Source organism: Emydura macquarii, unplaced genomic scaffold (genome assembly GCF_026122565.2).
Source record: "Emydura macquarii macquarii isolate MOO-44397 ecotype Brisbane River unplaced genomic scaffold, CSIRO-AGI_Emac_v2 contig_1790, whole genome shotgun sequence".
Lineage (NCBI taxonomy): Eukaryota > Metazoa > Chordata > Testudines > Chelidae > Emydura > Emydura macquarii.
The window spans coordinates 15,090,176-15,115,682 of record NW_027131927.1 but is presented as its reverse complement, the minus strand read 5'-3'; the positions used below and the strand labels follow the sequence as shown (position 1 = coordinate 15,115,682).

General features: G+C 45.2%; 1 protein-coding gene across 2 annotated transcripts in view; it reads left to right on the top strand.

The window, feature by feature from the left end:
- The window catches only part of GSR (glutathione-disulfide reductase), a 37,716-nt gene extending 12,789 nt beyond the window's left edge, over positions 1-24,927 (top strand). For both annotated transcript variants that reach the window (XM_067556959.1, XM_067556960.1), the window contains 6 exons: positions 8,964-9,050; positions 12,112-12,273; positions 12,951-13,062; positions 14,895-15,026; positions 19,543-19,676; positions 24,481-24,927. In XM_067556959.1, coding sequence (XP_067413060.1) covers positions 8,964-9,050; positions 12,112-12,273; positions 12,951-13,062; positions 14,895-15,026; positions 19,543-19,676; positions 24,481-24,630 — 777 coding nt within the window. In that variant the 3' untranslated portion in view covers positions 24,631-24,927. The remainder of the gene's footprint in view (positions 1-8,963; positions 9,051-12,111; positions 12,274-12,950; positions 13,063-14,894; positions 15,027-19,542; positions 19,677-24,480) is intronic.
- Positions 24,928-25,507: the final 580 nt, after the last annotated feature.

Below are 25,507 nucleotides of genomic sequence, written 5' to 3'. Positions count from 1 at the left end.
GGTGTTGGTAATGTGGGTTATTTATCACTTATGTAGGAACCTTAAAGGTCACTGGTAAAGGATTTCTAAACATTGCACTTGTGCCCTAGAAGAAAAGGGGGGAGGGGAAAACTTGTAGGTTTTTGTCAATGTTTTTTCTTATTTACTTTAGAAATAACAGAAATGCTAAGTCTGCCCTTCCTTGATTTTTGTGAGAGGGCTTCTTGAGTTGTCAGGAGATATGCATTCAAACCACAGCAAAAGGGCTGTTGAATCTGTCCAGACTTTCTCCCAAATTTTCATTGGTTGTTAGTGTTAAATAGGTGTAAACAAAAACAGAATTCCAAACAGTCTGTCAATTACTCAGCATTCACTCCTCTCACTTTCATGATGTTATTTCACTGGGGCTGTGTCTGTACACATTTTACACCAACTTAATTAAATGGGTTTGAAACTGCTGTAGTTAGACCACACCCACCTTCTTGTGTGGACACTCTTCTCTCCGTTTAAGAGTGTCTGGTATTTATTTAGCTCAACTGAAACTGAATTAAGTGCCTATGCAAGAACGCCGTGACAGACTGGGGTATGTGTCTGCTGGATTAGGAATTCCATTTTTGTTTTGTGAATGCCATGTGTGATAACAAGTCTTGTGGATTAGTGCTACATTTTGTAGCAGAAACTGTGTCTGGGGAACTGTGGCAGAGCATTCTAGGTTCTACCAACAGGGCCACTGACTTTGAATGGGCTCTCTACCTAGAAGCTGAGAGAGCATGTATGTTTTGGAGACTGGACGTTCCCCAGCGGAGGAAGCTCATTAGTAAGAGAGATGACAGACAGTTTTACAAGGAAGCTGCTCTCTGTGAAGGGGTCCACTCCACTGTCAGAAGCAGAAAGGCCAATGGGATGGTGAGCCCTAAGGACTCGGACCAAACCCAGGGCTCTTGGGAGCGGTGAGATCAGACGGGATAGCATGAAGCAGTTTGTTTTCCATAGATCTGAAACCAGCACAAGAGAGTTACAGAGTAAAGGGTGTGTAAGAAACTCCTTTATAAAGCCTGAGCTCCTTTGTTTTACTGCTACGTTGTCCCTGAAGGTTATAACTAGGAAACCAGAGTTCATACAGCCAAGGTGGAGTCTGGGGAGGAATTTGTCTAAGCAGTGGGGTAGGAGGGCTGTTGCTCTGGTTCCAAGGTCTCACTGCCCAAGAAGGCTGTCAGACAGAGTCTGCCTCAGAGTGTGCCTGAGGAACCTAGCTAGGAACAGTGAACTCTTCTTACCCACGGGCTTAGAGGCACATGGAATTCAGTGGTTGGATCCAGTCATAACAGATGTGTCCATCCAGAGAGCAGGAGCAGCCCATATTGGTAACCGTGGGGTGGCCCCTTTTTACAGAGTGGTCTTCTTTTAAAACATTCTTTCAACTCTCTTGCCCATTCAGTTCTACTGGAGAATTTCTTGGCTTCAACCCCTGCCAGGCTTCTAGGTAGAGTTCATTCAAAGTCAGTCTCCCTGTTAGTAGAACCTCTATTGTTCCTGTAGTGGCGAGTCATTCAGTGTTGATATCCCTTGAAGGCTCTGTCACAGTTTTCCAGACCCAGGTTCTGCTACAAATTGTCTGCACTAATCCACAAGAACTATTACAATCTCATTCACAAAACAAAAATGGAATTCCTAATCTGAGACACACATCTCCCAACTATCATAGGGTTGATAAACTGACATAACTTGGGTTAGATCAGCCCTAGGCCTCCAGTCATCAGTGTCTTTTGGAGGACACAGGACTTGAATTTCTAATATCAGAAATAAGCAGAGATCCATTAATTTTTTTTCCTTTTACAGCTTGCCTTCAACCTCTGCATTTCATTACTCTAATGATTTTAACTGTGCAACTTCTTTAATAATGGTTAACTCACCATTGTCTTTTGTATTTAATTTCCTAGGTTTTTAAGAGAACGGGGGAAAAACTATAAAGGTGTAGGACAAAAGTACTTGCTGTTGGTTCAAGTGCCTTAGATCATAGTTTCTCAACCTGTGGTACGTGTATCCCTGGGGGTACGCGAGACATAGGCAGGGGGTACCTGGGGAAAAACTGAGTGAAGGGGAGGCAAGCAGCAGCAGCCCGCTTCCCACCTGGTCCCAGCTCCCAACTGGGAGGTGGGCAGAAGCCAGACTGCAGCCTCCCCTTCCCACCGGGTCCTAGCTCCCAGCTGGGAGGTAGGTGGCAGCCGCTGGCTTTTGGGGATGGCGCGCGGCAGCCGCCTGCTTCCCGCTGGGTCCCAGCTCCCAGGTGGGAGCCTGGTAGTAGCCTCCTGCGTCTCGTGAGCTGGGTTCGCAGCTGGGTGGCAGCTTGAAGACGGGCAGCAGCCGCCTGCCCACATCCCTGGGTCCCAGCCAGCATGGAAGCCTCCTCTGCCCCAGCCTGGTTTGGGTGGCAGTCACCCATCTCCCGGGCTGGCAGCCACCTGCAACTTGCCCAGGTGGCAGCCCCCCTCCCTGGCTCAAAGCCCAGTGCCCACAAAACTTGTCAATTTCACTGCTCTATGACAGCCCCAGATTTTACCAGTTACCCTCTTTTCCTGTCTCTCTCGCTCTCACCCTCCTTCCTGTCTCTCTCTCACCCCTTTCTCCTCTCAAACCTATGGCAAAAAATGTGGTGCGGTGCTTTATATTCCCCAGCATTGGCATGCTGTTCAAAGCCTCCTAGCTTTGGCCAACATCACCTCTAGCCCAGGTACATACTTGAGTTGTGCACCCCTGGTGTAAAGGTGGTAACCCTGTCCACACTAGATCTGACATCTGTCATATCATGGCCTTATATACTCAGCCCTTCTTCCAGCATATGGCTCACATTAGTCTGTAAATATAAAATCCTGTGGAAAATTGAGTGTTGGGCTACTTATGAAAATTTTCGGAAGCGAGGGGGTACTTGCTACTTAATAGGTTGAGAAACACTGCCTTAGATGTCCTTGTCCCAATCTCTGTAACTGCCAGGGGCCTGGACATAGCAGAAGCAGTGCTGTTCTGCTGCCTTGGTGGGGCAAGAGGACAGGGACATGCACAGGGTCAGCCGGCCGGGGGCTCTCTTTCCTAGCCCAGTTGAAACTTTGGGAGAAAAGTCAAGTGTGGACAAACCCATAATGACTAAAACACACTCCTGAGAAGACACCTATAAGCTGTGGATCTCACTAGAAGTGCATATGTTTGGTCTGAAACCTTTGCTTTATCTCAGTTCAGGATAAGTTTAAGCAAAATCAGTTGTTCTTCAAGTGAGTGCACATGTGCATTCTGCTCTTGGTGTATGTACACCCTGTGCACAGTTGCCACCAATTTTTCTCTCAGTGGGACCCATTGGGATGGCTCCAGTACCCTCTGCTGCTGCATGCTGCTGGCACCGGTATAAAGGGACCAGCCCACCCCGATTCCCCTCAGTTACTTCTTGCCACCTGTGATGGTGGCTGGAACGGCTCATCTTGCTAGTGTAAGTACTCTGTGGATTGTGTTCTCTTGTATTTTATTGTAAATAGCTTAGTGCTAAGGTCATTAGTGTTTTGTTAGTTAGGTTTTTATCCCATATTAGGGTTTTGGTTGATTCCCGGTACCAAGGGGTCCCTTAGTCACTGGGCCTCAAGCCCTGAATTTCCTGCAATAAGGCTATGCCTGTGAGTGACCTGCAGTCAAGTCGCTTGAAGTGCCTTAAAGAAGCTCTTACTGGGGAACATTAACAAATTTGCAGAGATTTTCAGCCTTGCATGAAGAAAAATTGAGAAAGCAGGCTAAAGTTTCTGCTCCTGGAGACCTGCGTCTGAGCCATGTTAGTCACTCTGCACTGAATGCCTCGGTGTCAGTAAGGAATGCACCTCCTGCCGTGCCTGGGTCCTGACACCATTCACTATCCCCGGTGCCTCAGAAGACGCAGAAGAAGCAATCTGCCAAGAGAAGAAGATTCTCCAGCACTAAAGTCTGCTAGGCATGGGTAGAAGAGTAGAATGCGGTCTAAGTCTAGTCATTCCTCTGCTTTGGTATCACAGAAGATGGCACCATTGACTCTGGTGCCTAGGCAGGTTCTGTCGAGTCCAGAGCCAGAAGGAGTTCCTACCACATCTGTGGCACTGCACCGTACTGACACGGTCTCAATACCGACCGCACCGGAGGTGTTTGCGGCTGCCAGGGTCCTCCTGACCATGTCAGTGCCAGTTTTGCCAGCAGTACAAGACTCGATGCTATAAGTGCCAGTGCATGCAGGAGAACCAGCAGGATTGCTACAATGCTTGGTACCATGCCAGCCTCATGTGCCCCTGACAGCTTGCGCTTCGGTATGGTCAAAGGGAAAACTTGCAATGTTTGCTTTTCTGCAGGCCTCTGCGCCTCGGCACCAGTCACCAGCACTATTCGGAATGGCGCCTCCATGGTCAGTGGAAGGAGAGTAGTCATCTTCCGAATCAGAGGACGGGTCCTATATTGCCCATCTTCAGAGCTGCTCTCGCTACCCCTTCTCCGGACATTTCCACCCTTCCATAGATCCTGCCATAGGAGTACCATTGAGTGTTGGCCAGGAGGACAGGAAAGACTACACTTGTTCAGTGGTATCTTTGGAATCTGTGGGGCTTTCCCTAGTTTCCAGATCATATTTCAGGCACTCCTATTATGTGGCATCAGAAAGACATGTGGCACCTACCCGTTGGACAGCACCCACTCTTGACTGAATTCCTGACTTCCTGGAGAAAGTAAAAGAATCCTTTCACCACCTGGTCAATATTTTACCACTGCAGGTCCTTCCAGAGTGGCCCTGCCTCTGAGGCCATTGTGGACCCAGTTAATGGGCTGTGGCAGACTTCCCCCAACTCCAAAAAGGGCCGAGTGCAAGTATTATATATCCGTCCAAGATTGAGTTTCTTTACTCCCATCACCCTCACTCTCCTAGGTTCCCTGGTAGTATCTGCTGCCAAAGAGAGGGAAAGGCATGGGCATCAGAGCACAACCCCCAAATCAAAAGACTCAAAGTTAGACCTGTTTGGTAGGAAATTTTATTCTTCTGGAGGGTTGCAGCTCAGGATTGCAAACCAACATGTACTTTTTGGGCAGGTAGGGCTTTAACGTATGGGACTACCTGCTAATATTTAAAGACATGCTCCCAGAAGAGTCTAGTCAGGAGTTCTCTTTGCTGGTGGATGAGGGAAAATTGGTGGCAAGGACCTCACTGCAAGCTGCTCTGAATGCAGCTGACTTGGCCACCAAGTCCATGGTTTTGGCAGTGGCCATGCATAGGAGCTTCTGATTGCAGTTGTCCGGGCTCCTGCAGGAGGTTCAACAGACTGTGCAAGATCTGCCCTTTGAGGGATCCTAGCTCTTTTTGGAGCAGACTGATGCTAAGCTCCATGAGTTAAAGAACACAAGGGCCCTAAAGGAGACAAGGATCCTACAGTTCCTTGTGTTGTACACTTCAGCCCCTTCCAGGAAGCACTTCAAGAATCAGCAACTGTTCCAGTTGTCTGACAGGACCTGCAAAGAAACAAGAGTAGAGGCTATAGGCGTAGACCACCACCTCCTTTTAGCTCTGCTTCAACACTTGCCCCAAGTAACCATCCAGGAGTTTCTAAGCAGGCATTTTGATGGGACACTTGAGGATGTCATACCAGTTCCCAGGATGCCAGACCCTGTTTTTCCTTTGTTTGCGAACCGCCTTTCCCATTTCTTTAGTGCTTGGTCCATGGACCATTGGGTGTTGAGCACTGTAGAAGTGGGCTACACCCTCCAGTTTATTTCTACCCCCTTCTTCTCTCCCTCCCTCCTATCCTCCCTGTCCCTCTTCAGTGACCCCTCTCATGAATAACATCTGGTGCAGGAGGTTCAGTCTCTCCTTCAGGTGGGAACCATAGCAGGTGCTGCAGAAGTTAAGAGGGAAGGATTTCTACTTCCATTATTTCCTAATCCCGAAAGCCAAGCAAGGTCTCAGGTCTATTTTAGTCTGCATCAGTTCAACAACTAACTCAAAAAGATAGTTTTGCATGGTTGCCCTGGCATCCATTATTCCCTCTCTGGAGACTGATACACCATTCTCAGATCAAGAGAGATCTGCTTTCATTGATGTATCAAGGGCACAAAAAGTTCTTCGGATTCGTAGTAAAGCACTGACATTACCTGTTCACAATGCTTTCACTCAGCCTGTTTGCAGTTCCTTGGATGTTCACAAAATGTGTGGCCATGGTTCCTCAGGAGACTAGGCGTGCAGGCCTACCCTTACCTGAATGACAGGCTCATCAAAGCTGGTCCAGAGCTTAGGTTATATGCAGCATTCAACTCATTCATTCAGTCATCAAGGCCTTAGGGCTACTGATCAATCATGTTTATCCTTTGCCAGGTACAGAGGATGGACTATATAGGGGCTGTGCTGGGCTCTACCCAGAGCCAAGATTACAATCTAGTCAATCTCTTGTGACGCTCCTCGAGGTCATCCAATCACAACAGCCCCAAACTGTATGTATGTGCACATATGTAGTACAACAGATGAGGCTGCCCTTCAGATCTCTCTACATGTGGCTGGCTTCAGGGTACTTGCCAAGCCATCTTTATCTGCACACTGCTCACAGTGCTTGCATGGGTTGTAATTGGGCTGAATTGGTGATTGGATCCTCTTAATTTTTATGTAGGCATTGCCTTCATCCACCCTAAACCATCAAATGACTCTGATCTCTAGGGTGGGAAGCTCACCTGGGGCCCCTGGGAATTCAGGTTCTCAATGGAGCTTACTCACTCAGGGAGTTCAGAGTGATTTGTCTTGCCTGTCAGGCTTCCCTATCTCATACTGGGGGGAAAAACCTGTTTGTTCTTACAGACAACGCCACGACTGTTTTACATTACCAGGCAAGGAGGAACTTGCTCATTCCTCTTTTGTCAGAAAGCAGTTCTTAGCCCAATCAGTCAACCTCAAGGCCTCTTATCTTCCAAGGCTTCAGAATGAGCTAGCAGACCTCTTGAGCAGGTCTTTCTCCAGTCATCCCGAGTGGTCTCTTTGCCCGGATGTAGCCAGATGCATCTTCCAGCAGTGTGGGATTCCCCACCTAGACCTTTTTGCAAACAAATACAGCAGAAAATGTCACCAATTCTGCTCCCTGCAAGGTCACAGTCCAGGCTCCATCACAGATGTCTTCCTGCTACCTTGCACAGGAAAGCTGTACTACACTTATCCCCCAATCCCACTCCTACAGAAAGTGCTGCTAAAGATCAAGAGGGATTACACCTGGGTTATATTAGTAGTCCCAGTGTGGCCCTTGCAACATTGTTCTCCACTCTACCGGACCTCTCAGTGGAAACTCCAGTCTCACTCCCACTGCACCTGGATCTGATCTCTCAGGACCACGATCAGCTGCTCCACTTGAACGGCAATCTCTTCATTTAACAACCTGGAAGCTCTATGGTTAAATACCAAAGAGCAGGCTTGCTTGGAGCTAGTTCTCCAGGTCTTATGAAGTAGTAGAAAGCCCTTCACCAGGGCTGCCTACCTGTCAAAATGGAAGTAATTTTCTGTTGGGCTTGTCAAACCAGAGTCTTACTGATGCATTCGTCTGTCAAACAAATACTTGACTATCTGCTGCACCTGAAACAGCAGGACTTAGCAATTTCCTCTGGTGCCAGGTGAACCTTGATAATATCAGCTTTCCACCCTTTATGGATATGGGGTTTTTTTTGGTTTTTTTTTTTGGACATCATGATTAGATTCCTTAAAGGCCTGGAAAGATAGTACCCTCAATTAAGGGAGCCCATTCCCTCTTGGGATTTGAACTTGGTTTTGTCTAAACTTATGGGACCACCATTTGAGCCTTTAGAAAGGTGGTCTTTATTATACTTTTTGTGGAAGGTGGTTTTCCTAATTGCTATCACTTCTGCCCCAAGAGTCTTCAAACTGTGCGCCCTCTCCTCTAATCCGCCGTATAGTCTTCTTTAAAAATAAAGTGTACTTATGCCATCATCCAAATTTTCTCTTTAAGCTAGATTGGTATGAAAATTTGAATCAGTCAGCTGACTTTACCTGTATTTTACCCAAAACCACACACACACAGGAAGGAGCAACAGCTACACGCATTGGACATTAGCTGAGTACTGGTGTTCTACACAGTGGCTATGGTGGATAGAATGAAAGGACTTCCGTCTCCTTACAGAGAATTTCATCTTGAATAACTTCCTGTATCCATGCTTGTTATGACCTGGTGGCGTTGCACGACCAGTCAAGCTCACTGCTCACTCCACAAGATCTCAAGCATCCTCAACAGCGTTCCTACGGTAGATCCCTATCCGGGATGTTTGTAAAGCAGCAACCTGGTCATTGGTGCACGCTTTCTCCTCCTATCAGCCAATACTGAAGAGAGGATGCCAAATTTGATGGAGCTGTGCTACACGCTGTGTATACATGGACTCTGATCCTGTGCCTGTTTAACTGCTTGGGAGTCCCCAAGGATGGAATGCACGTGTGCAATCATGCGAAGAAGAGAAACAGTTACTAACCTTTCGGAACTGTTCTTCTTCGAGATGTGTTGCACGGGTCCATTCCACAACTCGCCCTCCTACCCCTTTGTGTTGGAGTTTTCAGGAAGAAGAAACTGAGGGGGCTTAGAGTCCTACTGGGCCCTTTATACCTGTGCCAGCAGAGCATGTTTGAGCCACCCCAACAGGCACCACTGAGGGAAAAATTTCTGGCAACTCTGCAGGCCGTGCACACACACACCCAGAGTGGAATGGACATGTGCAACACCTCTTGAAGAACAGTTGTTATGAAAGGGTAGTAACTATTTTCTCACTAAAATAGTTTACCATTAGTACCATATAGTTACAGAACCACAGGCATGCTAACACAATCCATAACTTTGGTTTAATTGCAACAGGACAAGAAAAGACTGGATACCAATTAGAGGTGTGCATGAAAGTAGCATTTAGATGGGAGCACAGTAAATTGCATGTAATCTTGATGGATTGTATGGGTTTCCATGCAGGTGTTAAGGACTTTTGATTCAATGATCAGCTCAAATTGCACTCAGGAACTGGAAAATGCTGGCATAGATGTCTGGAAACATTCACTGGTACAGTATTACCCACACACTTAATTATTTAAGTCGGAGTCTCTTCTATGGACCTATAACTTGATTCTTTTTTATTTCACCTTTGCTTAAAATGTCCTAACGTTTCTTAGTGCTGTTATAGCATCTGATCATGGCCCTGTTGAGATATAGTATGCAGATATGAATATTATAAATTTATCATTCCTATATCAGTGCTTTGTAAATGACCTGTGAGGAGCCACATTTAATTTTCTGTTATGGAATTCCACAGAATTGGAATTCCACTGTCTCTCAGATATTGTTAGGTAGGGGGAGAGGAAAGAAGGATGCAGAATAAGTCACTACTTTGAGTATCGTCTATGCAGACTTTTACACATAGTGTGCATGTGCCTCATGCCTGCAGGTCTGGAACCCACCAGTGGGGCCACACCTGTGCCCTGCATGCCCTCCTGTCTCTACAGCTGAGGGCATATAGGGCAGTTTGGCCCCAACCCCTCTTGGTTCCCTCTTACCCTTTTGTGTCAGTGAGTGGGAACTTAGCAGAGTCCGGCTGCCCCTATAGTTGCTCCTCCTGAGGGAAAAATCCTGCTCCTTAGCTTTTGTTGTTCTTACCTATTAGCAGTTTATCTCACTGCAGCACTGTTCTGTGTTTCTGCCCTGTTAGCCGTGTGCTGTTCCAAGGTGCCACTTTCTTGCCTCAGGCCAAACATTAGTGCTTTAGATTCAAGACCTGCATATCCTGCAAAAGTCTCATGTCCATCACAGATGGCCATGCCAGGTATTGGGGGAAGCCTGTATCCTAATGTTGGCTCTGCTGGGCTGTCTCCCCGGGACCTGAGAGAGACCAGGTAGGTGAGGTAATATCTTGTCTCTTCCACCAACCGCAGTTGGTTCAATAAAAGCTTTTGAGTTTCACACAGCTCTTTTTCAGCTCAGGTACAGGCAACTAACACTGCATTTGCTGTGGGTCATGTTAGACTCTGAGCATATGGAGCTCACCCAGCAACAGGTTCACACACGTAGCTTAGCAACTGGCGAGCCAGGATGTAGGTCTCTCTGGGGGCCACTTGCTGTCCCCAGGACCAACCACCCTATGCTCCTCTCTGACGTTCCTCCACCTCAGAGGCTTTCTCCCGAGGCAGCCAAGAGCACCACTTCAAGTTCAGTGCTCTGGGAGGCAGGGAGGAGGAAGAAAAAGTACAGCTCCCCTATCACTCTGCTCTGTGCCATAGCAGGGGGTTATGTCGCTACTGGGGAAGCCCTTGGTATTGGCAGGAAGGTTGGTACCTCCTTAGGATCTGTATTACCTCTCTCCTTCTTGGGTTGTCTTGGAGCCAAAATTGGGACCCATTTCCGACACCTCAAGACTCAAGGAACACAGGCCTTGAGGTCATCACATCCTCCAATGGAGAAGGGGAGAACCACCCTGGCGTCTCCAAAACCAGCAATTGCTCACCCTCTGTAGGTACTCAGGTGGCTTCCTGGGCCCCTTAGGAATTACATCCTGTTGGGCAATGTGGGCTCCCAATTTCAGCTTGACATACCAGACCAGGCCCTAGGTTACCTTGCAGAAGCACCTTGTTGTGAGATGGAGAAAAAGGCCTACACAAGCCACTATATGATGATCCTCCTGGCCCTGCCGTGTCGTCCTCCTCCTGCTCCCTCTCACCAGACCAAGTGGTGACTCAAAGCCCCCCTGTGCCCTGTTGACTTTCAAGGATCTCCTGTGCAGCATAAGAGTCCCTCTGTCATGTTGGTAACCGTGCAGAAGAAATTCCATGAACGCTCAAACCCCCATAACCAGGGAGACTGACCACAGCAGTCAATGAGGGCTTCCTGGAATCAGTCATGGACCAGTATGTAGGAGGACAGGTGGATGCTTCCGAGCACCTCAGAAGGGAGTTGACTATATCTTCACTTCACACCCCCCCACCCCTGCTTACTTTGTTCCAGAAGTCAGTGAGAAACTGGAACATCTAGGTGCACCATGATCTCTGCCCCAGGAGGGAGGTGTGTAGGAGTTGGACAGCTTGGCAGGAGGTTTACTTTTCTACAACCTCCCTGGTGGGGGTTGCAAGCTACCTGGCCTTACTTACCATGCAGGTATGACTCTCCTTTGCACTGGTTGCCAGTTCCTTGACAACTTCCTAATGACTGTAAAACAGAGTAGACTCTCTAATATAGCTGCCTGCTTATTGGCTGCACACACAGCTCTACAGAGACCATCTTGGCTTTGGTCCCTTGGCCACCTGAAGGAAGGCCAAGCCCACCATAGACCTGCCATTCCATGGTCCCGAGATACTTCAATTGTAAGTTGCCTGGAATTTTTTTTTTTTCCTGTTCATCAGCAACTTCCACAGTAGGGTTTTGGTCCATGATTGGGGCTCCAACGCATTGGTGGACAAGTCCCATTCCATCCCCGTCCTCTCTTCCCAGCTCTGTTAACCAATGCCTCTGCTTTCCAGTGGGGAGCCCACCTGGATCAGCATCAGACTTGAGGTTTAGGACCCTCTCAAGTCATCTTTTCACCTACAAGTTCTGGAAGTCTGGGTGATTCATTTTTCCAGTTTAGCTTTTCTCCCTGAGCTGAAGGGTGAGCGTCACTCTCCAGCTGCTGGCAGACAACATTCCTGCCATGTATTTCATCAGCAGGCAGTGTGAGACTTGGTCTGCCCTTGTGTCAAGAAGCCATCTGACTGTGCAGGTGGTGTGCTCAGCAGGATGGAAAATAGAGATTTTCAAGAGCTTTTGTCTTAACCAAATGTGCATGGAATTTCAGCTTCCCCTGCCAAAAGTATTAGACAACTTCAGTATTGCTATCTGCTCCCCCTTTAAATGGATCTAAAATTGAAATTCTTCTCTGTAAGATATAGGTAATGTGTCAAATCACACAAGTCTCTCTTTACATTTCATTGCGAAAGCCCAAACAAATTTTGTAATTATCGGCGTGGCATTTGGCGTGTATGTCAGTTACAAACAGCTACGATCTTTTTCTATGTTTGTTTTAAACTGGTTTTGATGACAGTGACTCACCCCAAAAGTTCCACTTTTAATCTTAATCTGTATTTGTGGTTACCAATAGGTCAAATCAGTTACAAAATCCCCTCTGGGATTGTTGGAGATAAAGGTGGTATCCTCTGTACCTGGTCGCAAACCCACAGTTAGCACAATCCCAGATGTTGACTGTCTGCTGTGGGCTATTGGGCGAGACCCAAACACCGAGGGCCTTAACCTAGACAAACTGGTGAGATGAAAAGACTTTATAGCCTAATGCACTTTGTATTAATTCTTTGCATATGTGGCCTCAGTTCTGCCTTGAGCTCTATAGGAACAGACCCCTGTATCTGCATGGTTTTTATGGTAAGACCACATCCAAGGTTATAAAATAATCCTATATAATACTGTACAGTTGGAAAGTCCTGAGCTAAAGAGTGTAGTAGGACAACAAGCCCACAAATATTTAAGTATGATGATGATGTTAATTGAATCCTCCAGCACTGTCTGGAGACCTGATAGATAAATTGGGGCAGCGGTAACTCAGAGCCTTCGATAGCCAAATCATTCTATGAACGATAACAGTGCATTATAAAATAAAAAAATCTTGTCCATGAATCACTGTTCCTCTGGCCTGGAGCTGAAAATGACGCTACTGCTGCAGCGGGTGGGACAAAACCATTTTTAGCACCACCGTTCCATGGGTAGGGCTTTTTGAAACTAGGCAAAATGTTAAGGTAAATATGTGGAACATTTTCCTGTGTTTATTTTTAAACATCATATTGCACCATTAGGCTTCATATCTCATAGGAATATAAATGTCACCTTTGAACAGGGTCTGATACTGTGAAATGCTCCCTGAGACTGCCATAGCTTTTCATAATGCCTCGTGTGTATTCTTAACCTGGTTGCTGTCTCCAATATCAGGGTCTTCAGTTAGATGCTAAAGGTCACATTGTAGTCGATGCGTTCCAGAACACCAGCAGGAAAGGGATCTACGCTGTTGGGGATGTATGTGGAAAAGCACTTCTCACCCCAGGTAATAGGCCTGTATTGCATTCCGCTGTACAGTCACCTAGAGGGATCCCATACCTGCGATGATATGCTCCCTTACACCATATTTAGCCATTGGGGCCAACATTTTCAAAAATAGGAGCCAAAAGTTAGTGGGATTTTCAGAACTGCTTAAGTGACTTAGGAGCACAAGTCCCCAAGGAGTGGTGGCAGAGAGAAACAGATTAATTTGTGATGTCCTTGGATGTTAACTCCCCTGTTTTCCAGGGTTATCTTGATTTTCGGCCATCTGGGTTGTAAAAGTTCTTTAAACAAAAGCATCTTCTCTCCCTCCTGCCCTTGTAGGCTGAGAACCATTACCTCAGCAATTACTTCCTCACCGTCTTATCTCAGCAGACTCAAACTGCATTTACTCCTCATTCATACTTACTAAAAATTATTACATTCTTATCTCATTACATTAGTACATTATCTTATACTTATTTACTAACATAATAAAATCCTTATACCTACACCAAATTTATTAATACCAATTTTACTAAAAGGAAATAAAAAATCTTATTTGCCCTATCATTGCCCCACAATTTACACATTAACCACATTCCTAATACGCATTGCGCACTTTCCTTCACTTGTAAATTATCACAATTAGATTTCAGGATGTTCCCAAACATTCATACGTAGATGTTTACAAACAGGGCCCCAATGTGTCATAAATGTTAAATCACAAAATGTTTAGGTAGGATGTTGCCACTCATATGTTCAAGCAGTCAATTATCATAATGGAGCCTGGGGTGGCATGAACAATCAATCAATGTGTCCGGAACATCCCTATCTATAATGCCTAGTTTTGTTCTTTTTCAGTGTGAGGATTAATCCTTAAACTTCAAATACGTATCCATGGTCCAGGCCTGCTCTGGTTCAGGCCTACATCACAGTGCCAGGGCCTACATTATTATCCAAGTGCTGGGAAAGCTCCATTTGTTGTTAAGCATAAAAACCAAAAGCTGTAGGTGCTGGAAATAGAAGTTTGCAGAGCAAGTGGAAAAGGAATTATTTTCTTAGTAGTGATGAAGCCACATCCTGGCCTTGCTTGTTCACACCTGTATTTTTACCAAGTGGATGTAATACTACCTGCTGCTGCACTACACATCACAAAGAGGAACATGACTCCTACCATGACTTCTTATGGGAAAGTTCCAAAGCAGAAAAACACTCTTTTTACAGAGGCACAGTGGTTCAAAGGTCAAACCTCTCAGCCATGGATGAGATTGATCTTGAACTTGCAGAGTCTAAGGGGAAAATTTTCAAACGCACCTGAGGCCTTGTCTACACTAGGAGGGTTTTCCTGGTATAGCTACATTGGCAAAATCCTCCATGTGTGGACCCAGTTATTCCAGTATAACTCTGTCTCCAAACCAGCATAAGCTATATTGCCATTAACAATTATGCTAGTGTAACTGTATCTACACTAGGGTTTATAGCATACAGCTATGTTGATAAAACATCTCCTCTCCCTCCCAACCAGCATAGCTCTGCTTGTATACCTTAAGAGTAGACCAGGATTAAGTTACATTTTCAAAAGTGACTTAGCTGTTTAGGAGCCAAAATCTCACTGAAAGTCTTGACAAGTCATTGAATGGCTTTCAGTGAAGGTTAGGGCCCTAAGTGACTTGGGTAACATTTTCAAAATCACCCGTCAGTTACAACCTTCTAGTATTTTCATCCTCTACAGTCCATAAATATAAGGATGGATCCTGCCCTGAAGCAGCCAGGGCAGGCCACTAATTAGATACAGGATACTTGACTAATGTGAGCATCTGGTGTAAGCATGAATTCCTATTTCCATATTTACAGTTGCAATAGCAGCGGGAAGGAAACTGGCACACAGACTGTTTGAAGGCAAGCAGGATTCCAAACTTGACTACAGCAACATTCCTACCGTGGTCTTCAGCCACCCGCCAATCGGAACGGTGGGACTCACGGAAGGTAGGGTCCAAGTGAAAACACTGCTTTGGTGTCTCGTTATTAACATTTCAGGAATGATAGCTGTGATAATCTATCTGAATCACATTGTCTTAAAATTCAGTTAGGGGAACATAACAGGATATGGTGCCGTTCATCTGTAAGTACCATGTTCATATTCAGGCTAGGTGCGTGGTGAACAGAAGTAACTAGCTCTTTGAAAGGCTATGCAGTAACACCATTGGGATTCGGGGGAGATTACAAAATGTCATGTTCTTCCAAAATCAATGTAATCATCTGGGTCCACAAACACTAAGGTGCCTTAATAACTGAATGGCTTTAGCATGGTGTCACTACAGGGCAAGTTAAGGTTTCTGCTGAAGGAAAACTTCTAAGCTATGGGGAAAAGACCATTAATCCTCTTAAATCTTCAGATGTAGCCTATGCACAAGATTTCAGTGAGTTTTAACCACATGGGAAGCTGGATGAGTCTGACAAAGCAGGATTATGGTTGTTTGAGTGTCCTTATCTGCATTTCTTACCTTAACATGTTTGGTTTTCTTTGTGTAAGCTTAACTGTGACTTCCTTGGTTCAGACTGCTTGATTTTGGGTTAGTTATGGCCACATTTTGGGTTGCACTCCAGACCAGTAAGGGATTGTCAGCTCCTGCACTGTAACCATGGGTGCCTTAAATGCTCTGCTGCTGTGGCTCACAGCCTGGACACAGTCAGCAGACAAATATGGGGCATCCTGAGTGTGTGTGTGCTGTGCAGCCTTGGTTCAGTGCTTCTGACCCCGGCAACATAATATAACAGCCTCACCTTGGTTTTTCATTGTCCCACATTTCCCCAGAACCATCTGCCCTGAAGTGTCCAGCCCTCTCCTGAACCACTCTGATAAATAATAATTTTTGTTTACTCCTTTAAAGAGACAGTACCCAGCAGCTTGCCTCATTAACTAGAATTAACAATTATTTCAATTCAAACACAGCGCTAGTTTTGTTTAGATTACAATAAAACAAGTTCATTAACAGTAGGACATATGTTATGTGATGCCAAGTAAAAGAAATAACGATAGAGGTGGTTGCAAGCAAATAAAAATGAAAATACAGTATGCATCTAAAAGTCTAACATTTATCTAATAAGGCATAGTCTTTGTTTAAGATGCTTTCACTCACCCATTACTCTTGGGCCAGCGTGGCTGACTGTCTCTCAGTCAGGACCTTCCACAGAAGTACAAGATGCTGGTTTCCCATATCTTCCTAGGTGAATGATCCAACTGGAGTCTCTCTCTGTTCCTTATATTCCCAAAGAATAGTCTTTGTTCTTGACGTTAGGAAGGCCTTCTGAGCATTCAGTCTCCTGTGTTTCTCTGTAGTGCAAGGAGCTATGATAATTCTCTCTCTTGAGTTCTAGCTCAAGACTACCCCTGCTGGTTTGTGTGATAGCTCTTTGTTTATGGCTAGTATGTAAACCGAGGTAACCTGCATTCCTTTGTCTAGGGCAGATTTATTTATCACCTTTACTTAGGCCAGATCAGTGTTTCTCAACCTTTTAAGTAAGTAGCAAGTACCCCCTAACGTCTGAAAATTTTAATAAGTATCCCAACACTCAATTTTCCACTCTGAGAAATACAATCCTTTTCCCCTTTACTGCTGGACGATTGTATTTCTCGTAAAGCAGGAGAGTTCTGAGTTCTGCAGTGCTGTGTGGCTGTGGCAGATCACAAAACCCCCTGCTATTTTTCCCCCCCCCTTCCTCCATATAGGAGCAAAGGTCAATGCCAGCCAATCATTATGGCCTGATGGCAGGGTCAGGTGGTGTTCTCCTCACACAAGTGGGAACTTGTGAGGTATGAGCAGACACTAGCGGCCCAGAGTGGATAGCAGCGCTCCCCATGGCTGTCCCAGGGGGGTGCAGGCCTGGGGCAAATCACACTGTGTGGGCCCCTCTTAACATTTTATACTGGTAAAATCTGGGGCTGTTGTAGTTGTCAATTTCACTGCTCAGCTAGAGCAGTGAAATTGACAAGTAAGCCGGCGGGTAGAGCCACTGGGCTCTCTGCCTAGCTTTCTGGGCATTGGGCTTTGAGCTGGGGAGAGGAGCTGCCACCTGGGCAAGTTGCAGTTGGCTACTGTCTGGTTGCAAGCCTGGGAGGTGGGCGACTGCCACCTGCTCCGAGCTGGGGCGGAGGAGACTTCCATGCAGACTGGGACCCGGGGATGCGGGCAGGTGGCAGGTAGCTGCTGCCCATCTTCAAGCTAGGGCGCGGGAGGCTGTTGCTCGACTCAGGGCTGGGACGTGGGTGGCAGCTACCCTGCTGCGAACCCAGCTCGCAGGGTGCAGGAGGCTGCCGCTGTGCTCCCACTTGGGAGCTGGGACTGGGCGGGATGTGGGTGGCTTCCCAAAAAGCCAGCGGCTGCTATCCAAGCCAGTGGCTGTCGCCTTGAATCCCAAAAAGCCGGCGGCTGCCGCCCAGCTTCCCAGAACTGGGGCAGCTGCCATCTATCTCCCAACTAGGAGGTAGGACCAGGCTGGAAGCCAGCGGCTGCTGCCTGCCTCCCAGCTGGGAAATGAGTCGGGTGGAAAGCGGGCAGCTGTCACCTGGCTTCCCCAGAAGTCAGTAGCTGCCGCTCGCCTCCCTTCACTGGGTTTTTTGCCACATACCCCCTGCCTGTGTCTCGCGTACCCCCAGTGGTACGTGTATCACAGGTTGAGAAACTGGGCCAGACTGTCTTCTTAAACCTGTTCTAGTAATGTTATACAGGGGGAATTCATAACTTCACATATAAAGTTAACACCTGCATTTTACAATGATATTAATGACCAGAGTGCTATTAGTTTTCAGATGGTACCTTACAAGGCATATGTTGTACAATACCATTTTGCAGTAGTATGTAGGGTATGAATACGAGGTGCTTAGAATCAGTTACAATATCTCTGATAAAGCAGTTTACCCTAACTTACCCATATGTACTCTTAGCCATAACTCCATCTCTTTGTAGTTTTTGGTCTGGGAATTTCCTTGTTTGGTGTGTTAAATGAAAATTTTCATATATAAACAGTTGACAAGAATGTTACCCTGGGATATTTCTAATGATCTGAAAGGATGATGTATCAGTCCTAAATCCCTTTAAAATTTTTTTTTTACTGAAATGACCAGGTTCATCAGTACTCTTTAGCTCAAGAACAGCACAAATCAGACATGCTTACTGGCCAGATAAACTGGGTTGACCGCTCCTTTGTTTTGCCAGGGCAGTGCAAAGCAGTTGGATTGTACATTGCAGTTCTTCCTGCCTCATATGTTCCTCTGGACAGCCCCCTCGATTCCCCTTGCACTACATGCATAACCCTGTGCACACAACCTCTCCCGATTCTCCCATTCCTCTGCCACCTCCCTGTTTCTCACTGGATCATGGTTTATCTGAGTAGATCTGATGCAGTAGTTAGTTTTGAATATATTTAGAATTAAAGGTCAGTTTTTGCTGTTTTTCATAATTGAAAGCTTAAATGTCATGAAGAACTAACCCTTTTCAAAATGGCCACCATCTCCCTTTGTTTTCAATGGGACTGATGCCACAGCTGTCCTCATAAAAGAGGGTGGTCCTCTTTGTCTAGGCTATGAGCATGCAGACACATTCAGTCCCATTGCAGAGAGAGAGAGAGAGAGATCCTTCTCAAAATGGCCACCAATTAAAGCCATCTGGTGTTTCAGTCCCATTGAGAGCAAAGGGGTATGACAGCTATTTGGAGGGTGGAAAGTTCTGCATGGAATTGTCTTTAATCCATTATTTTCTTCAGCAGAAACTTTGTTATGAAGAATAATGGGAAAAAATACCATTATTAAAAAAATACAACCAAAAAACGAGAAAAATCTAATGTACAACGTATGCACAAGATTTCAGTGAATTTTAATTACAAAAAGTATGTTGTGGTTTTACTGCAATTATATGGGGCAAAAAAGTCTGATGTTGGCTGCTACATTTCTTAAAGGTCCTGATTTTCATTTTAATGTAATTCCTCCACTAACAGATCTTCTTGTAAACTGTCAAATTCATTCTGTACTCAGTGCAGTAAGTTTGAGGATACTAAATGGTCTTCATACATCATAAAGTGGTGCAACCCCTGCTGTTAGATTTACAGGCAAAGCTCAAATGCACTTTAACTATGAAGCATCTGCTGACATCTTCATTAATTTTATTTCTTGAATGTTGGATTTTTCTTTTTGGAAAACTTATTTAAAATTATATAAAAAATCTCAAGTTTGGTGTCCAAAATCCCTGGTCACTTTTGAAAATCTTGGCCAGGAAACTTTACAGTGGTGTAATTCCTCAAAGTGCTTAGTCTTTAAGACTCTTGGGCCTGTTGTTGTCCTAGCAGAAGACTGTTTCATTGCTTAGATAAGTGTCTTCTTTACTATGAAAGTGTATAGAAAACTTCCCTGTCTCAGGTGCATGAAATGTTCTTCAGTTCATCCTTTTTGAGTCTGAGACCCCTACATCCCTGTTTTGTGGAGTCAAATGTCTTTTATGTGTTTCAGAGGAAGCTATCTCTACATATGGAAGAGAGAATGTGAAGACCTACATCACCTCTTTTACCCCTATGTATTATGCTGTAACTCAGAGGAAAACTAAGTGTGTCATGAAACTGGTTTGTGCCAACAAAGAAGAGACGGTGAGCGAAATGAAAATAAGAACTCAGCTAAAATCTTAAGGATAATGCAGCAAATTATATTCTGCTGTTATCCCAGTCTATTTAGCTATAGGTAAAATAATTGACTTTGAATATTTAATTCCAGCTCTTTCATTGGTGTTTTTGTTTATAGACACAAATTGCCTTTCTAATAAGAATGCTTTACATTAAATATTGCATACAAAGCTATGTTAAAACCATTATTCAAATTGCAAAGTCAAACTGTGAAAAGTGGGAATTTTTCAGTAGTATTTTTATGAATCCTAGCCATGCTTCAGTTTCCTTCTGTTTGTTGCATTGCTACCCAGAGGGTGCAAAAGGGTTAACACTGCTCCTGGAGCAGGCTAGGAGGGTGTGTGAGTGTGTGAGAGAGAGAGAGAGAGACCTTGCTGTCTGGGAGGAATGAATACAGTCATTAAAGAACTAGCTCAAATCAACAGGTGGTCCCGCAGGATAGAGATTCCCCAGTGACTGAGCACCCAAAAGCTCAGGAAACCCCCAGCAGGTAATATTGACTGACAGTTCCCTGCTTGGCATTGTGATTATTTAGTATGTCAGGGTGACACCTTTGCTAATGATTATATGAAATACAGGTGAGCGCACAACTTTGTTAATGCAGGTTTTCCAGTGCTGCTTCAAGTACTTCCAGAATAGGAACCTGTGAAAACCAGGAAATACAAAGTTAAGCTACGTGCCACACCAGCAACACAACCTTAATTCTGCTGTCTTTGAGCAGTGCCAACATATGCCAGCAACACACATACTAGCACTCAACCCTTACGGATGCTACAGAACACACAAGTACTGCAAGACAAAATGTAACACCTTTTCTTTGCCAAAGTGAAATTTGGGTTTAAATCAGATGTTAACAGGAGGTGCCTACATGCAAACACTAAGTCCACTCAACACACAGCAGACTTGCTAAATGTTACTACCTCTTCACCTGAGGATTCATTCTGAGACACTTTCCCCTCTGTAAGCTCTGGATACCATAATCACGCATGTCACTACATCGCTGACAATCGCCATGGCAGGAAAACACCGTTCATTGAGTGCTGGTCTCTGTGTATTCCATTGTGGGTATGCATGGACTCCAGGTGCCCAGGGTTGGATAATTCTTTAAAGCGGTGTCTGTTGGTCCATGCATGCGCCCCTGCTCTGATCGTGCTCTGCACCAAGGAGAGAGAGGGCAGAACAGACCGATTGCCTCTCTAGTTCCTGGGTTGCTTTCTGCTTTCAAAGCACAAAGACATGTGAAAAAGAAAACAAACTTATTGTACCTTCTTTTTGTAGCCCATATAGGATTTTAATTAAGCAGCATGTTTTGTTCACTTTTTAAAAACCCCTGTACTGTACACACTCCTTTCATAATTTAACTTATACTATAGTTGTGCATGCAGCAGCGTGTCCCCTGGGGCAATGGCTGCTGCCATGGTAATGCATTGTGAATCTTGGCTTCACATTTCCCAAGGAGGTCCAGAATGCCATGGAGAACCTGCTCTTCGATGAAACTCAACTGCTTAGCCAGAAGACAGATGAATCTGTTCATACTTTAAAGGACTCCAGGGCCACCCTCCACTCACTAGGAATATGTACATCTGCTCTGAAAAGAGTTCCACCTGGCTCAACAGTTTTTTACCACCAAACGACCTTATGAGCCACCCTATAAAAGGGTTCAGAAGTCCCATTTTCCTGCATCTTTTGTGGCAACAACATCCCAATCCTAGCATTCATCTAAACAATATTTTTGAGAGCTGCAAAACCAAAGATGCCAGCACCTGCCAATTCACTTCTATCCTTTGTGGGTCATATAGCACTCTTTCTACCTCTGAAGTGCAACAACAATAGACAAGTGGGTACTAAACATCATTAATTCCAGCATTCCAATCAAATTTACTTTGCAGCCTCCTTCAAAACCTCTGTCTCCACCCTTTTTCAGGGGCCACTCCCATGAGTGGATTCTCAACAAGTAGAATCCCTTTTGCATTGAGAAGCAATAGAGTGGCTACCTCTTAAATACCAGGGAAAGGGATTTTACTCAACTTGCTTCCTAGTACTGAAAAAGAAGAGCAGCTGGAGGCCCATCCTTGATCTCTGCCAACTCAACCACTTTATTCACAAGCTGAAATTTCACATGGTCACTCTGGCAATGGAAAAGGGCATGTGGTTTACAGCTCTCAATATGAAGGACTTGTATTTTCACATGAATATTCACCCCTCTCGGATATTTGCTCAGATTCAGGATGGGCCCTGGCCATTTTCAATATGGAGTGCTCCTTTTCATTCCCAGTCAGACCCAGGGTCTTTACCAAGGTCTTTTCATTAGGAGCAACCCATATCAGACATTGTGGCTTCTCCATCTTTGTTGCCATGACAAAGAAGCACATGAATCCACTTTGTCAGTGCTCCAACTTCTGTCTTCCTTAGGAGTCACTGTAAATTTGGAGAAGTCTCTTGTCATTTCAGTGCAGACTTTAGAATTCATCTGAGCATCCCTAAATTCAGTCATGACAAGGGCTTATCTGCCAACGGACAGATTCCGTCAATGAACAGCCTCATTGGTCATGAGCAACCCTTGAACACCCGTCAGAATTTCTCTCTCTCTCCAGGGACATATGGCTTCATGTACTTACATCACACCATTCACCAGATTCTATCTTGATTGCTTGCGAGTTTGGCTTCATACAGTGCACTCATCAAGCAAACAGTCGATTTTAATGCCATAGTAACTGTGCCCGCCAAAGTAACCTCTACCATGGTGGAGGATTCCCAGCCACGTGGACGTGGCATCCCTTTTCCCTTACCAGACAGGACAATCATTACGGATGTATCCCTTTTAGGCTGGGGGCTCCCATGAACAACCGCACAGCACAGGGCACTTGGACTTCCCAAGAGATCAGGATGCACATTGACATTCTGAAGTTGTGGGCAGTCCCAGAAGCTTCCAGAACCTCTCTCCCATTCATTCAAGGTCACCATGTCCTCTTCATCTTGGACAATATGATGACCGTCTTTGACACCAAACAGGCAAAATCTATTCACCTGTGTATACAAGCAGTTACCTTATGGAACTGGTGCCTCAGCAATCAAATCACCTTGTTGGCAACTTATCTTCCAGGGGATCAGAATGTGCTGGTGGACACCCTCAGCAGGTACTTTGCCATCAACCACGAGTGGGAGTGTTTTTGCTCTATGGGGAACCACCACAAAAGACCTGTTTGCCTCGCAGATGAACAAAGTGCAACATATACTGTTCCAGAGGAGCTCTAGGTCTCCTCTCTCAGGGTGATGCTCTCCTTCCATGATCAGACCATCTAAACTATGCCTTTCCTCCCTTACCACTTAGACCCAAGGTAAAATGGAAAGTTCATCCAGACAAGGCACAGGTCATACTCCTCTCCCCCAAATGGCCCAGACAGTTCTGGTTTCGAAGTCTCCTACGCATGACATTTGCAGGGAAGCTACATGGAGTTCTATCCATACATTTGCAAGATATTATGCTTTAGTCCTGCCTGGCAGATCCTTTGGGACAGCAGTCCTTCAAATGGCTCTGCTGCCTGCATTCTTGCACCCTCCTCAAACTTGACTACTGCTTGTCAGTCACCCACAGTAGAATACACATAGGGACCAGCACTCGAAGAAGAAAAAGTTACTTATCTTTGTAACTGAAGGTTCTTCAAGATAGGTGGCCCCTTTTGAATTCCACTACCCTCCCTCTTTCCCCTCTGCTTCTGTTCATTCTTTGATTGTGGCAGGAAAGGCAGTGGGACTGCTCTGCCCTTTATCTCTTTGGTTGGAGGCATGAGGAGAGCAGGGGCACGCGCATGGAAACTGTTTTAAAAATGGTCTCAATCTGGGCACACGGAGTGCACGCATACTCACAGTGGAATAGAGATCGGGACTACACATCTAGAAGAACCTCTTGTGCACTTTTGCTGACACGACATATAAAATTGAGTGCTGAAATGATCTTCAAACCTTCAAGGTTCACATGCAAGGTACTTGAGCCTTCAAGGCACACATGCACTTCTAATCATATCAGTCAGCTCTTCCAAGCAGTTCCAGCTAATCCCTCCACCATTCTGTACAGTTACAAGTAACTCTGTGAACATAGTTGGGGAGGGTATGCAGATGAATGCTGGAATTCAAATGCATAGAACATAACACAAACAATGGCAGAGTCTTAGTCCTTCCTCATATCTGCTTATAACATTTAAGGCTGGAGGGGCCCACTATGCCAATATAGTCTGACCTCATCTATAGCACAGGCCATAGAATTTCATTCAGTTACTCCAGTATTGGGCCTAATATGCGTTTAACTGAAGCATCTTTGAGACAGGCATCCAGTCTTGATTTGAACACTTCAAGAGAGAGAGAATCCTCTACTTCCCTTGGTAGTTTAACATTTGCTGTACCCCTACTGATCCATTCCCAATGATTTTGCCAGCTGCAGAGGCACAGAGTTAAGGTGGTGTTGTGGGAGTGACATGTACCTTAACTTTATATTTCCTGGTTTTCAGAGGTTTACATTTAGCCACTTTCCACATTCTGAAGCAAGCTGCTGTTCACAGGCTGGTAACAGCACAGGGCAACCTTAACTCTTCACTAACAAAGTTTTTTTGACATCTAATCATAAGTAGATTTGTTATTTGAAAAGCTTTTGACTGGGTCTAGCTTTCCTCTATGCCAATGAGTGATGGATTAATGGAGATTCTCTAGTTGGTGCAGTGATGACTGTCATTACGTGCTCAGCTTTAATAAACTAAGTCTCTCTCATTGTTTGAAGGTGGTGGGACTACACATGCAGGGACTGGGATGCGATGAAATGCTGCAAGGTTTCGCTGTAGCAATCAAAATGGGAGCAACAAAGACCAGCTTTGATGAGACGGTTGCCATTCACCCAACTTCATCAGAAGAGCTGGTCACGCTCCGTTAAAAGATTGTGAATTCCAGGTGCTTGTAAACAGACCTGTAATATCTAAAACTGTTAAATAGAATTGCAGAATCATAACTTCTCTTCTTGGTGCCACTTTTACAAACTTTTCCTTTTCTATGACACTCCATATAATATTCCAGTTCTCCTGTTTTTGTAATCTATGAATTTATGTGGGAAAAAATGAAAGAGATGTCTAAAAAACCCAATGATAGCCTCTGTTCATCTCATTCTAACAGCTTGGTTTCTTGAAGCTTCATTGGTTTAGAGTGGAAAAATAAATAAAATGGTTTAAAGTCATTGGTTCTTGCTTGATTATCACCGCCCTCTTTAGTTTACCTAATCCCATGTTCTATTGCTAGGCTAAGGTAACTGCTGCAAAACAGATGTCTCTGGTTTTTATTACTGTAACCATTGGTTTTATGATGTGGACATGTGGGGTTGTATTCCTCCTCTTATCCAACAGGGTTCTGTGCACACAAAGCTACTCTTGGGTTAGGAATTGCAAGAGGAATTTCAGGACATGTATTCACAGCAATTAGAAATTTGTGGCTGGCCTGTGCTAGCTGACACGGGCTTTTGGGGCTCGGGATAAGGGGCTGTTTAATTGCAGTGCTGACGTTTGGGCTCAGGCTGAAGCCTGGGCTCTAGGATCTTGTGAGGTGGGAGGGTCCCAGAGCTTGAGCTGTCGCACAAGCCTGAACATCTACACTGCAGATGTTAACAGCCCCTTAACCTGAGCCCCATGATACCCAGTTACCTGGCATGGGCCAGTGGCAGATTTTTAATTGCAGTGTATACATATCCTCAGTGAGCAAAGCGAGCCTTGTGGTTACGGCACTTGACTGGGACTTAGAGCTCTATGTTCAATTCTCTGGCT